The 15,648-nt window shown below is 35.1% G+C and overlaps 1 protein-coding gene across 1 annotated transcript; it reads left to right on the top strand.

Moving 5' to 3' along the window:
• The first annotated feature begins 164 nt into the window (after nucleotides 1–164).
• LOC130800313 (uncharacterized) lies at nucleotides 165–15,432 on the top strand. Its single transcript, XM_057663776.1, has 19 exons — nucleotides 165–573; nucleotides 4,612–4,743; nucleotides 5,844–5,915; nucleotides 6,226–6,296; nucleotides 6,386–6,485; nucleotides 6,560–6,658; nucleotides 7,501–7,627; nucleotides 7,942–8,072; nucleotides 8,165–8,224; nucleotides 9,310–9,545; nucleotides 9,668–10,097; nucleotides 10,281–10,604; nucleotides 10,707–11,306; nucleotides 11,773–11,946; nucleotides 12,270–12,494; nucleotides 12,592–12,875; nucleotides 13,329–13,610; nucleotides 13,950–14,072; nucleotides 15,075–15,432. The coding sequence occupies exons 1-19, from the start codon at nucleotides 424–426 to the stop codon at nucleotides 15,205–15,207; spliced, it is 3,753 nt and encodes a 1,250-aa protein (XP_057519759.1). The 5' UTR covers nucleotides 165–423; the 3' UTR covers nucleotides 15,208–15,432.
• Nucleotides 15,433–15,648: the final 216 nt, after the last annotated feature.

Below are 15,648 nucleotides of genomic sequence, written 5' to 3'. Positions count from 1 at the left end.
AAAAATTAATTACAGATTAAGAGAGTTAATTAAATAGTGTATATACTTTTAATGTTGTAACTAAAATAGAATGGAGGTAGTATCTATTTTATAGAAGAATTTGTGTTAAAACAATATCAAATTCTCTTGTGACTAATGTTAATTTAAGCAATTGTAAAAATGGAATATAAAAGTTAAAAGAAGTTGAAAGGACTACTAAAATCTTAACCCAAAGATAGTCAAGGAGAAAATAGCCAACTACAATCCTCTCTTCTACAATCTACTACTTCTATACATTCTTGGTTCATCCTCTTGTATCTGATTTGGGTGAGTCTTTCCAAATTCAGATCAGCATACAATTGGGTTATCTTCATTTGCCTAGATTTGTTTGTTATTGGGTTTCCTCATTCATAATTCATATGCAACACTATCTTCTTCATAGCCATGTCGATACCAAGGGAGCCAGAACAAGTGATGAAGTTGAGAGGAGGATCTGTTCTTGGGAAAAAGACTATTTTGAAAAGTGACCATTTTCCTGGTTGCCATAACAAACGCCTTTCTCCCCACATTGATGGTGCTCCTAATTATCGTCAGGTTTGTGTTTGATTATCCCCTTTTGAACAATTTTGGTACCGAATTGAATTTTGTGATTCTTGAAGTGCATAATTCTTTGTTGTAAGGTTGTTAATGGTTAAGGGAATTGGATAAAGTTGGGATTTTTGTGGGTTTAATTGGGTAGAATTTGGTTTAGGTGTATGTTTCTTCATATATCTTCTCAAACTCTCATAGTCAAGATGAGAGAGGTTTGAGGTTGTTTTTGAATGATCTATTTCTAAACAATTTTGGTACTTAATTGAATGTTTTGAGTCTTGAAGCTTGTTAAGTGTTTTTATTTGATTGTTGTGCGTTGTTTTTTCTTAATAGTAAGCTTGTTAGTGGTTTAAGGAATTATGAGAATTGGATAAAGTTCAGATTTTTGTGGGTTTAATAGGGTAGAATTTAACTTTACATTTAGGTGTATATTTTGTCATATACCTTATTAACCTCTCAAAGTCAAGGTGAAAGAGGTTTTTAGGTTTGTATTTGAATAATCTCTATTTAAACAATTTTGCTAGGTGATTGAATGTTTTGATTCTTGAAGCTTGTCATGTGTTTTTATTTGATTGATGTGCATATATTTTGTACTAGTAAGTTTGTAAGTGGTTAAGGGAATTGAAAAAAAGTTGGGATTTTTGTGGGCTAAGTTGAGTAGTACTCCATTTGCCTTGCTAATTGGGATATGTCTTGTCATATATACTTAGAGTTTCAAAGTCAAGATAAAAGAGGATTTGAGGTTTGTTAATATTATTGTAAATATTATCTCTCAAAAAATTAGGTAGATAGAATATTAAGTAAATATCATTAGGGGTGTAAGGAGACGAAGAATTCATAACTCCAATAATTAATGAGGAGTAAAGGACTTTACTAAGGTGTTGTATTCGTTAAAGTGGAGTATTTGGTACAGAGGTTTTGATGAAATGTAAAGTGTAAAGCTTTTGTTAGCTAGCAAAATTCCAATGTAAAGACAAATCTCACCTTTCATTCCAACGGTTTTTTGTAATTGGAACAATGTTATCCTATTTTTGAAAAGCTTTACAACGCGGCCGATGCGATGCAATGCGACCTTATTTTTACACTATGCCTACAACATTCGAAATCAATTGTTTTTTTAGAGTGAGGAGGAGAGTTAATTTTGTTTCTTTTGTAGCAAAATGTTCAAATCCAAGCCTTGAGAATTATAGTAGAATTTAGTTAGATGTCTCTCTTTCCAAATGGGGATATTGCATTTGTAATGATTGAAGGTTAGGAGGGGTTAATTGTAGGTTTTAAATAAGGAATTGATGTAAAAGTTAAATCTTCTATATAAATAAAACTAAAGTACAAAACTATTGACATCATCTTGTCTTAAAATTACATGTGTCAGTATCACTATTTTATCTAATTTTTTCTTTAAAATGTCATGATGATGTCATCTTATTGATTATTATCTTATTGATTATTGATTTAAATGTTTACTATTATCCATATCGGAGATTATTAAAATTGAAGGCAATTAATGGCTAGTGCACCTTTTTATGCAGTGCTAACAATATTATTTTCTTAATTTTCACAAGGATTTTAAAATATACATGTACTACATGGTTACTAACCTAGTAAGGAATTGATATGAAAGTGATTTCTTATCTTACTCTACTCCATCACTATTCATGTCCATCCAAACATCCACAATATTTGTCCTTCATAAGGTAGGGTTTTGTGAAGGTGTTATCCTTTTGCGATATTGTTGGCAATGTCTCTGAAATCGGACTTTTGTAGTAAAGGAGGCTTAGTTCATCGTTGTGAATTCTTGGTAATCAGATAACCGAAGACAAATGGATAAGATTATTACTTCGCTAAGTTAAGAGTGTCAACTTGTGTTTAATGCAATGTCTAATTGTGAACACAAGGTTAAGATTAACAAATTAATGGTGGCTACTTAATACGAGATCTAATAATACGCTTAATCTAAAACTTGAAGAACCATATGGCTTAGATCTACTTAAGCAAAGTTTTTGGAAAAAGGTTGCATATTCTTTATCCTTTATATTAATCAACCAAGTTCATAGTACTTTAATATATTTTTTCTTTAATTGTGACTTGCTACTTTTTTTCACTTTCATTTATCTCATCAAATATAGCTATAATATACTGAATTGCCACCATATCATATCTCCTTTTTGTTCCTCCTTCCTTAATAGGCATATGTTCTTGTTTTTCCTATTTGGATGTTTCCTTTTATGCTTTATTTTTTTCCACTCAAACGTCCCACTCAATAGGTTATACTTACCGACAATAACTCTATCAAGTCAACTTGTATTCACTATTTAACATTAAATGCTCCGCCTGATGAGCCCTGCTTATTTCATTAGCTTTATTCCACCTCAATCTTTCCCATTTTCAATATGATTAGTGAGGGAGTATATGTATACTTTATACATAGTTGTTGACACACGCACACTTTTGAAAACATACATGGTATTTGTTGGGGGAAAATCAAGTGTACTTGTTGGTCTTTGTTTTTGATAATGGAATTGAGGCGGTGATTTAATGTTGTACGAAAAAGCGTAGAAAGGATGGGTTGTTTTCGGTTGTGATATAAGGTAGTTTGATACTTTTATGTGTCAATGTGAACTTGGAGATCCCTCTTTAAGTAATGCTTAGTTCACCTTTAACCGACTTCATAAGTTATCTAGATTCCCCTTTAAGTGATCCTTAGTCTCCGGAATGGCTACTGCCAGCCACTCTGCCTAGCTGATCCTTTCTTGAGTTATTGCACCACCTAGCAACTTTGTAAGTTGTCGCTACTAGCAAAATACTACACACCCCACTTAGAAGAAGAATACAAAGAGGTGCAGGGACTGGGGTTTAGAGACAAGAAACACGAGAGATATTCACCGGGAAGAAGAGTGGTAATAGGGTTTTAGAGGAGCTTGTTACTAATTTTGAGCTTTATGATTAGCTTAAGGGGAGGTTGAGTACATGAAAAAACTTGCTCATCCTTTTGTTTGCATCTTAAGTTTGTAATGCTGAAGGTTTTTTTGATGTTTCCATGTGTGTTCTTGTTGAGTTAGAAGTTAGAGTTCTGGATTTGATTTCCTATTTGAGCAGAACTTTCTAATCATGTCCAAGCACCATATTATAAGATTACGTTTATCTCTATACTTGAGTTTCACATTTACAAACTTACAATTAGTTTGATTTGATGTTTTGCAGTTTAGGATACATAATGAATAGATGAAAAATTGAAGTTTTGTATACCTTTGTTGGTCTTCTTGTCTTAACGTACTCCTGTTTCTTTTTTGTGTTCTTTTTTTGTTTTACCTGTTTCTTTTTGCTTGTACTTTGTCCATTTTGGAATCTTTGCTTTTATGCCTTAACATTTCTCCTTGGGACTCTTACTTTTCTACCAGGGGCACATATTTCTCTTGCATTTTTTTCTATCTTCTTACGCTTTATCTTTACATGATAATTACATCATGTTCTCATCGTCCTCCTTGATTTTTGTTGCTACAGTAACATGAGCAAACAAGAAAAAACGGAGTTAGTATATATTCAGTCTTCTTTTCTAATTAAATAGTTGCTTGCACAAAAAATATTCAACTAAGATGATCATTGGAGATTTATGGAGTAAAATTTTTTTTTTTTGTTTTGTTTAAAACATTAATTATGTGCTTAAGATAATTTATTGATAATTTGTTTGTGAAATTTTGGTAATTGTAAAGAAAGAATTTTCTTAGTGTGCTATCTCTTTCCGTTATATGTCTAAATTTTTGTAAACTTAGAGTTTTGGATTACTATTGTTTGAAATTGATGGGTCAATGTTTTTGTTTTTCTAGTCATTGTATATGAAATTAGGAGCTAGTGTCTAAAGGAAACAACTTCTTTTGATTTGCTTTAAGCTTAAATACCATCATTTGAAACACGGAAGTGACTATTTGAGTCCTTGCTCTTGTTTATGTTTCGAATATAAGAAATGGCTTATTGAATTTTCCTGCGCTGATGCTCTCAGATGTTAATTTCACATTTATTCCTTGGTGTCTTAATCATCAACAGGCGGATTCCTTGCATGTTCACGGGGTAGCTATTCCTACGATCGATGGAATCAGGAATGTTCTTAAACACATTGGAGCACGAGCTGACAAAAAGCGAACTCATGTGTTGTGGATAAATCTCCGCGAGGAACCAGTAAATTAATTAGTTTTTTTCTTTATTCCATGATGATACTGTTAATTTTTTTTGTTGTAGTTTGGTCATTTTCTTAATCAACGATAAATGTTTAATTAGTTAAGTTTGCAATCAAGGGTTTATGACTTTATCTTTGCAAATCCTTTCCAATTATTTTTAGCTTATGACTTAAAGAGAACTTTGTAGAATCTTCCCAACACCTCCTTAATTTTCATATTCTTGTGGTCATTTTCGGGTTGAAATATGGCTCTCTGCCACTTTTGTGTTACAAAACACCTTTACATAGTAGATTTGGTGGTTTTGAAAGCTTGCATTCTTTTATTTATTAAGGCCTCTTTTCGAGCCTGCCTTGTTTTTGTGCTTGTTTGGTGTTCCGAGTGCTTTCTAATGTATGATGTAGTTACCAAGACTTTTAACATCAATCGAACTTTTACTAGGTGCACCATTGATACCACATCCAAGAACTTGTCTCTGTGCTATGATAAGAGGAGTTCCATGCTGTAGTGGCACAAATTTCAACTCATGAAATCAATGTTTGTATCCCTAAGATAATGACCTCTTTGGCCTAATTGTTGTCATTTTAAAGGGCCATGGTTACTATCACATTCATGGCCTTGTGATCATGTGGGTGTTGCTTGTCCGCATAAGTGCTTATGAATGAGGATCTTATTAAGAATGACATTTTTATTAAGATATGGGCTTGTTTGCTTTTCGCTTCGTTAGTTTTTAGCATTTTTGTGTGATCCAATAAGTAAAAGATATAGGTAAAGCGATGCCTGAGGTAACCTTTTGTCGTTATATTTTATCTATTTTGTCCAAAAGTTATCTATTTTTCCCGTAAAAAGCTAATAGACAATTGATTTTACAAACTAGCCCACTCAAATAACCAGTTGAATCATCCAATAGTTGATTTCCAAATTAGGCCCTAATATTGTTCTCGTTTGTGTTCATATCTTTGGTTTGGGAAATTGATAAGAAAAATGATTAGTGTCAGGCTTCAGTGGTTTTATCTTCCATCTGATTCATCTTGTCTCATCTGAAAATGGTCAGGAAATGTTGTTGCCTTCTTTCACTTATGTTCTTATGTGTTTATCTAATAGGTGGTGTACATTAATGGCCGACCCTTTGTTTTGCGTGATGTTGAAAAGCCTTTCTCCAATCTTGAGTATACGGTATGTTTCTGCTGAAAGTTTCTTGAAAGATCATCTAATAGGATTTGTAGTTGTGTATTCCATTTATTTATTGACCATGTTCCCTTAATGTAGTATTTGCTGATTCTGTATTTAGTTCTTCTGTTCACCATCATAGAGGATATATTATTCTTGTATCATTATTGACAATCATATTACTTTAAGGAAGAAAATTACTCTGCCATTAGTAAAGATTCTTGTGTGGATCATGTTTTGCATATTTGTTATTTCTTAATTCCCCATTAAGTATTTGTGTATTGATTTTTTTCAGTTTGGGTACTGAATTAATTAGGGAATTAACAGGGATAGAGTGGAGGATATGGAATCTCGATTGAAGGAAGATATCTTAGTGGAAGCTGCAAGGTGATATGTTGCCTCAATGCATAAAATCAGCTCTGTTTGAATTTTCTTTATTTTGGGTACCTAGGACAACCTATATTATTTGGCTGTAGGTACGGAAATAAGATCCTAGTCACTGACGAACTGCCAGATGGACAAATGGTGGATCAGTGGGAGCCAGTGACTTGTGATTTTGTAAAGACACCACTTGAGGTATGCCTTATTGATTGTAGTTTCAGCACATATAATACAACCCTGTGCCGTATCTAACTGATTTCGTTGGCTAGGTTTATGAGGAGTTAAAATTAGAAGGTTTTCTTGTTGACTATGAACGCGTTCCTGTCACTGATGAGAAATCGCCAAAAGAATCAGATTTTGATATTCTGGTATGTATGATGTTTGTTTGTATCACCTCGAACTCTCTCTACTTTAGTCTGCAGATTTCTTATCATGGGTCTTTTTTTTATTTTTATTATCTGTCTGGGTTTAGTGAGTAAGACCATCCTTTTGTTTTTTTTTTTTTGTGTTATAAGCTAAAGTAAGATCTTTGTTCATTACCCTGCTCCTCTCCATTCTTTCCATTGTCTTGCTTCTCTTGCATTTGGTTGTTTTCTTCACAAGCCCTCTATGCTGAAATTTGTGCACCTTATGAGTACAGCATTAACATGTTGTCAAGGTTTCACATCATTAGAACTGTTTTATGATGATTTAATTTTGATTCGGGGATAGGCTAAAGATTCCCTACAAGCAAGGGAGAGAGAATCAATCCTTCCTTTAGGTGGTGAAAATTGAATCCCTATCATCAGGGTGTTCCCTTATCACAAGGGTGAAAGGGAAAGCCCTCAACCACTAAGCTAATCCATGACTCTCTATTGTTTTATGAGGATGACTACGATGGTAACGTGCTTTGTAAAGTAACTGGATAGAAATTGCGAAGGACATAATAGCACATGTTAGATACAAGTCTACAGGTTGAATGTTCGCTCGTATCCGATGAGATGTTAAGAGCTATAAAAATTAGTTCAACAGTATTTTTGATGGGAGGTTTCCGGGGGGTTTTGCGGGTTAGCTTTTGCAACTTTCTTGCTACTTGTCTTTTTAGAAATCCTTCTTTTCTCATCATCTATTTCTTATGTTGTATATTCCTATTCTTATTTGGTTTGAATATGCTGTCTACTGTAATATTTTGTTGCTGCCTGATTGTCATTAGTTTGATACTGGCTTCCAGGTAAATAAAATTTCTCTGGTGGACCTTAATACCGAGGTAATTTTTAATTGTCAAATGGGACGCGGGCGCACTACAACAGGAATGGTGATTGCTACCTTGTTTTATCTCAACCGAATTGGTGCCTCTGGTAATTAATGCTTCTTTTGACTCATTTACCAGCCCAATGTATATCCCATCTTGTATTGGCTTGATTTGATGATAACTTATTTGACATTAATTACACATATGAGATCCGATTATCTGATTTAAATTAGCACAACCCCAAACTAAATCTAAATTGAGTATCCCCAAGCTGGATTGGATGATTGGATCCACTCCAAATTCAAAGGAGACATACACCCAGATTGAACTTGTATCTTGAGACTATTTATAGGAGACTCCTCATAATTTATTTCAATTTTATTGCTAAAGACATAAGCTTTAACCGTTCATGCTCAACAGGCATACCAAGGATTGATTCTATTGGAAGAGTTTCTGATCTGAATTGCGGTGCTGAAAATTTGCTTAGTTCAGAGGAAGCGATTCGTAGAGGAGAGTACACTGTCATTAGAAGTTTAATTCGTGTTTTAGAGGTACAACCATGATTATCTCGTGTTGCTGTAAATTTTATAAAAATTCTTCCGAACTAACATTTGATTATCTTATTAATGAATGGTGTAATTAGGGTGGTGTGGAAGGAAAGAAACAGGTAGATAAAGTGATTGATAGGTGTGCCTCCATGCAGGTAATCTTTTAAAGTGCTTGCTTTTCTACTTGATCCAATAAATCATTGTCTTAACGGCCCGTTTGGTATCCAGTACTAAATGGTGGGAATGGTAATGGAATGTTAGTGTAATTTTGGTATGAATATCTCTTGATAAATTTAATGGTCATACTTATTCTCCTACAACAAGCTCATTTTCTTCACAAAATTCGTTCCAATGAATTTGGTGTTAGGTGGTAATGAAAATTTGTGAACAAAAAAATTTTTTATGATCAAACTTTCATTACCATGGTAATATCATGAAAATCTACACTCAAAATCATTCCCATTACAACCAATTAGTACCATTAGCCAAACGGGTTGTTCTTGAAAGGACTTGGGGATTTTGGAAGGAGTGGGGTGGTAGAAGAGAGCTTACTTTTATGTTTGATCTTTTATTGTACTTTCTTATTTTGGATTTTAGTTGGCTCGTCACCTATGTATGGCTTCTTACATGATTAAAGAAAATAACCAAGATTATACAACTTCTAGAAGCTTCATTATAAGCCCTAGAGTTGTATCATGGAAAAATATAATTTTTAAGAGGTGAAGCTTTGTTTTGTAATACTCCCTCAGACCTCCGTTCTCTTTTGTTCTTCCTATTTACTTTTTTCACATATCCGAACGCAAACTTATAAATCATATAACCCGTGTTTCTAAAAATTATAAATGTTGTTATTTGGAAAATTATGTATAGAGACAAAAATAACTAGACCCCACATGAATATGTTTTTCATATATATTAATAAAAATTCGTAGTCAAACTTTGGTTCAAAAATGCAAATATTTTATTTGAGAAGAACAAAAAAGAGCGGAGGGAGTATAGGTTTTTTTCATTCTTTTCATCTATTATAACCTCATTGGCTTTTTAATCACAACTTTGACATCCATAGAAAATTAGCCTCATCAAGTTTCTCTTCCAACCCGCTTGAACTTGTTTAAGTGAATCGATTATCATCATGTATAGAAACTATGAATAATTTGCGTGTTTATCCTGGGTTTCTAATAGTTTGCTGATGGAGTATAGTTTAAATCTCAGACAATTGAATAATTAAAATTTTTTGCAGAATTTACGAGAAGCTATAGCTACTTATCGCAACAGTATTTTACACCAACCAGATGAGATGAAGAGAGAGGCTTCACTATCCTTTTTTGTGGAGTATCTCGAGAGATATTATTTTCTGATATGCTTTGCTGTGTATCTTCACACTGAGAGAGCTGTTGCGAGTCCCAGTTTGTCTAACCAGTGTAGTTTTTCTGATTGGATGAAGGCACGACCGGAACTCTATAGCATACTGCGTAGGTACTTATAATGTGGAAATTCCTTAAAGCTATTTGCCTATGATTTACAAAAATGTACACTTTTTACAAATTATTATTTATTTTTTGTTGTATTATGCTTCTTCTGACAAAACCTTTATCTAGGCTATTGAGGAGAGACCCAATGGGTGCATTAGGTTATTGTAATGCGGATAAATCACTTGATAGGATAGCTGAATCCACAAATGGTCGTCCATTTGAGATGAGCATTGTTGCCGCATCGAGAAATGGAGCAGTATTGGGCAGCCAAACTGTATTGAAGAGCGACCATTGCCCCGGATGTCAAAACATGACTTTGCCAGAGAGGATAGAAGGTGCCCCAAATTTCAGGGAGGTTCCGGGATTTTCTGTTTATGGAGTCGCTAATCCAACTGTTGATGGCATCCGATCTGTTATTCAGCGCATTGGTAGCCTGAGAGGTGGTCGCCCTGTTTTTTGGCACAATATGAGAGAGGAACCTGTTATCTACATTAATGGAAAGCCGTTTGTGCTTCGTGAAGTTGAAAGACCTTATAAGAACATGATGGAGTACACTGTACGTGCATAAAGCTTCTTGCAAAAAATTTTCTTTTAAGTATGCCTATCTTTGGAGTTTTTATAAAGTACACATGAAACATACTATGTATGAATGTTCTTATGTGGACTGAATCAATGAATCATTTGTGAAATCTGAAACCCAACTATCATTTATGAAACCTGTTTATGATTTTTTGCTTAGGGAATTGATTGTGAAAGAGTAGAAAGAATGGAGGCTCGGCTAAAAGAAGATATTCTGCGCGAATCTGAACGTTTTGGGGGTGCTATTATGGTTATTCATGAAACAGATGATGGCCAAATATTTGATGCTTGGGAACATGTTAATCGTGATTCAGTTCAGACACCACATGAAGTTTTTAGCTGTCTGGAAGCGGAAGGGTATCCAATTATGTATGCACGTGTCCCAATAACTGATGGGAAGGCTCCAAAAAGTTCAGATTTCGACACAATTGCAAAAAATGTTTCTTCAGCAACGAAGGACACTGTTTTTGTTTTCAATTGCCAGGTAAAAATTTTTCTATGCTGTTGTAGGCTGTCATTTACTGTTCTGCTGGTTTGCTTACAAGGAAAATAACGGGGATTGAATGCTTTTTTAATATTGTTGCAGATGGGTCGAGGAAGGACAACAACTGGTACTGTTATAGCCTGCCTTATCAAACTAAGAATCGAATATGGTAAACCTATACGAATCCTTGGTGATGAGGCCATGGGTGAAAAGGATGATAGTTCTTCTTGCGGTGAAGAAAGCCTGGATGATTCGACTGCATCTTCTTCAAGTATCATTGACCAAGGAAGAGCTAGAAGATCAGCTCGCACATTTGGCATTAACGACATCTTACTACTTTGGAAGATCACGAGATTATTTGAAAACGGAGTTGAATGTCGGGAAGCATTAGATGCTGTTATTGATAGATGTTCTGCTTTGCAGAATATACGTGATGCTGTGTTACGATACCGAGAATTATTCAATCGACAACGTGTTGAGCCCCGGGTGAGAAGAGTTGCGTTAAATCGTGGTGCTGAGTACTTAGAGCGTTATTTCCGTTTAATTGCCTTTTCTGCATATCTTGGGAGTGAAGCGTTTGATGGATTTTGTGGCCAAGGAGAACATAAGACGACTTTCAAGAATTGGTTGCATAAAAGGCCTGAAGTTCAAGCAATGAAATGGAGCATAAGATTGAGGCCGGGACGATTCTTTACTGTTCCAGTAAGCTTATTTGTTAGTTGTTAGGTTTACTGCAAAGTGAAAAATATCTATTAACCGCTATTATTTTTAGGAAAACTTACCGTGTAATACAACATTTCGTTAATTTCCTTACAGTAGTACGAACTTTTGATTAATCATGAATAATACCAACTTAGGGGGGTTTCCTAGAATAATACCAACTTTAGTTTATCAACTAATTTATGAATGTTCTTTTGTCATATAATCTCCTATAGTTTGATTTTTAACATGTTAGGGATATTCTACAGAAACACCCCCTATATTGGTATTATTCATTGTTAATCAAAAGTTGGTATTATTGTTGGGAAATAAGCAAAAGGTTGCACTATTCCTGGTGATTTTTCCTTGTTTTTAAGCAGTAAATTTTCTAGGATGGGTTGTCCTTTCCTCATTAACTCATTGATTTGACTCGATTCACTTTATTAATATTGGCTTTTGTCTGTTGTAGGAAGATCTAAGGTCACCCTATGAAACTCAGCATGGAGATGCATTAATGGAGGCAGTTATCAAGGCTCGAAATGGCTCAGTACTTGGGAGGGGCTCTATAATTAAAATGTACTTCTTCCCCGGCCAGAAAACTTCTAGCCATATACAAATACAAGGGGCACCTCATGTTTATAAGGTATAGGCATTGGTTCCCTTCATCATCGTGCCAAAGTGATTTTATAATATTGGCAAATATTAGCCTAGGAAGAAATAACAAACAAGTCTAGTTAAGTTTTGGTAGATTTTAGAATACGAGATGCATTTGATAAGGAAAATCGCAAAAATTAGCCGTTTGAATTAGCTTGCCCCTTAAAAGTGGGAGTTATTTTGGGAAACCAGCCATAGTTGGGACTTGGGATTTCGGAATTTTCCACTTTTATTTTTTCGAAAACCAAAATTCTTGTACTTTTGGCTTAATCACTCGTAGGATTCTCACCTTGTGTATTTTATTTTTATTAGGTAGATGGATACCCTGTTTATAGCATGGCCACCCCTACTATCACGGGTGCGAAAGAGATGTTATCTTTCTTGGCTTCTAGTGGAATTGTGGATGGTGGAAAAAAGGTAATAATAACCGATTTGCGAGAGGAAGCCGTGGTTTATATACATGGTACACCTTTTGTTCTCCGGGAACTGAACAAAGCAGTTGATACACTGAAACATGTTGGGATTACTGGTCCAATGGTATGTTACTAACTATACTTCATTGTGTATCATTAGCGAAGTTGAAACCGTTAGAAAAAGAAATTGATTTCTTGCCGGTCTTGTGTAATTTATGAAGGTGGAACATATGGAGGAACAACTAAAAGAGGATATAATATCGGAGGTTGCTCGGAATGGTGGACGAATGCTTTTGCATCGAGAAGAGTACAGTACGACTCTACATCAATCTAATGTTGTTGGATACTGGGAAAATATTTATAAGGAAGATGTAAAAACTCCCGCAGAAGTTTACAAAGCTTTAAGGGATGAAGGCTATGAGGTAACATACAGGAGAATACCTTTGACTCGAGAAAGAGAAGCTTTGCCATCTGATATTGATGCTATCCAGACCTGCAAGGACAAGTAAGTAACTGCCCTGGCTGTTAGGGCTGAGGAAAACTATTTGATGATCCGAGTACTCGGTTCGAAATTATAATTCGGATCGGATACCCGATTCGAAAATTCAGATATCAGATATGTCTATCAATTTTTGAAGTTTGGATATCCAAATATCCGACATTTTTAAAAACAATAGTTGGATATTGGAAACCCGACATTATTTCGGATATCTGCATACTATGAGTAAATCGGATCCGAGTTGGATCGGGTATGTCTGTTTTCAAATATCCGATCCGATTGCATGTTTCAGGTCGGATATCCGATTATGATCACCGCTACTGACTGTTTATTCTTCTTGTCAAGGTTGGCAAAGTACTTACTAATAGTTACTAAGAATTATAAATTATTGCCATAGGGCACCTTTTCTTTAAATCATTGTCAACGCCGGATGTTGAAGTAGAAATCCATTAATTGCAGGTCTGCAGGTTGCTATTTATTTGTGTCACATACAGGATTTGGAGGAGTGGCTTATGCTATGGCAATCCTTTGTGTAAGGCTATATGCCGAGGGAAATGTGCAATGTGATGTCCCCTCATCCGCTGTCTCAGCATCTCCACCTTCAGGACCAGATGACATGTCGTGTTGGGCTTCTGATGAAGTGGCACTCAAATTGGGTGATTATCGGGATATACTAAGCTTAATACGGGTTCTTGCACAAGGACCAAGAAGCAAAGCAGATGTTGACAATATCATAGACAGGTAAGGATGTATGGAAATGAGTAGTTTTGGGATGTTCTATAGACACACCGATAGTTTAAAAATGAATGTTCCTACAATTTACGATGGCAACTATCTTTTGGAATAGGTTTTCTGAAATAATGAGAATTGAAAATGATATAGCCTTATTTTCATTGTATCATCATAGTCCAAAAATAAGGCCAACATCACCGCATCGTGACTGTATCATCAAGGTTTTTGAGTCTATCAAAAGCGAAATATAGGCCAAGTTGACCGTGAAATCCATTTTGCGACCATTACCGCAGCGTTGACCATACTGGATCTTCAATGATTAAATCTTTTGTTTGTTATACTCTGAAGATGTGCAGGAGCGGGACATATACGTGAGGATATTGTTCATTATACAAAGGAACTGAAGGAAGCTGGTGATGGCAATGAGGAGCATCTGGCGTACCTGATTGATATGGGTGTAAAGGCATTAAGGTATGACAATCAGCAGGCTGCATTATCTTGCACCTATATATGTTATACGTTCTTAATTTTTTTACTTGCAACACTTTTCAAAACATGCATGCCGATGCACATTTTTAACCGCTAATATCTCTAGTTATATACGTCGTCGTCATCATCATTATCATCATCATTGCTAGTTATATACATGAGTAGTAATTATATATATTTTTATTAAAACTATATCTTGAGACGAATCTAAAGATCCCACATGACTCTATATTTTGGTAAATCTAATTGATTTATGGAGGTCAAAGCAACTCTCGTGAATACTGTAAAAGTCAAAGTCTTTCAAGTATTAAAAACGGAGGAAGTGTGCCTATTTTGTTAATCTTTAGCTTTGTTTGGTTGTGAAAAAATGTAAATTGTTTTAAAGGAAATTACAGACCTGCATTTTCTTTTTCTTTTTTCCTTTTCCCAATTATAGTTATCATCACACAAAATTGCCCCAACCCAGTAGATACTGCCTCCGTTCCATTATACTTGCAATTGATAGTGACAGTTTTCCACATAACATGTCACTCTCAGTTGCAAGTATTTCAGAACATAGGTGATATTTAAAAAAAAGGTGTACAAAGGAAACAGAAATTTTTGGAGGGTCGAGCTCTATAGGCCTTAACAAAGGTCTGCCCTTACTGGTTCATTTAGCGGACCTCATATTGATGGAATTGTAGCCTTGGCTTTCCTATGGTTTATGCTTTGTCATCTGGTTTCTGTGTTTAATAATTCTTGAAAATTGGCGCTTCAATTGTGTACATATCTACTGTCCATCCCGCATTTCTCTTATTTCGAAAACGCAAAAACTGCTAGTTTACAATTTTGTATGTTTCTGCACAAATTTACTTCCAGAATCATCATCGTCGCACCCAGTGTATCTCGCTCATAGAAACCATGATCAAGCTCTGGGGAGGGATGGAAGACGGCAAAAATTTACTTCCCGAATCACTTCTGACTAATTATCTCTATCCACTGCAGGAGGTACTTCTTTCTGATAACGTTCAGGTCGTATCTGTATTGTACTTCTGCAGCTGAGACGACATTCTCGTCATGGATGGATGCTCGGCCTGAACTTGGATATCTCTGCAATCACCTCAGAATTGATAAATAATCGCCGCAATCAGTAAATTTGTATTCTTTTTGATACATAACTTTACCTTGTGAATAACTGTACAAAGGTATCCTCTGCGCCTCGATTTTCCTGGCATTACTCGTCGTATAGACTATATTTATGACCTTGTTGCTGAGGTTTTGGTCCTACATACGATAAAATGTATGTTCCTATCAATGGATGTAATGTTTATACAACTTGATCTATAGATTTCACCTTATGATTTATGAATAGTTTGGGCAGCGAAATATTATGTGTATATCATCTATCATCGTATTTGAATATCACGTGCAACTCTCCAGATAATCGTTGGCCGGAGCTATAAGAGGAGCATCTGGTTCAAGTTATGTGGACGACTATTGGAACTGATATATTGGTTTGTGTAGCTGACTTGTGTGATTAAGGTTTTAGTATTGTTGTAGGGAATGAGTATCTTATATT

The sequence above is a fragment of the Amaranthus tricolor genome, chromosome 14 (genome assembly GCF_026212465.1).
Source record: "Amaranthus tricolor cultivar Red isolate AtriRed21 chromosome 14, ASM2621246v1, whole genome shotgun sequence".
Lineage (NCBI taxonomy): Eukaryota > Viridiplantae > Streptophyta > Magnoliopsida > Caryophyllales > Amaranthaceae > Amaranthus > Amaranthus tricolor.
Note: the sequence above shows the minus strand (reverse complement) of the source record. Positions and strands in the feature narration are given on the sequence as shown.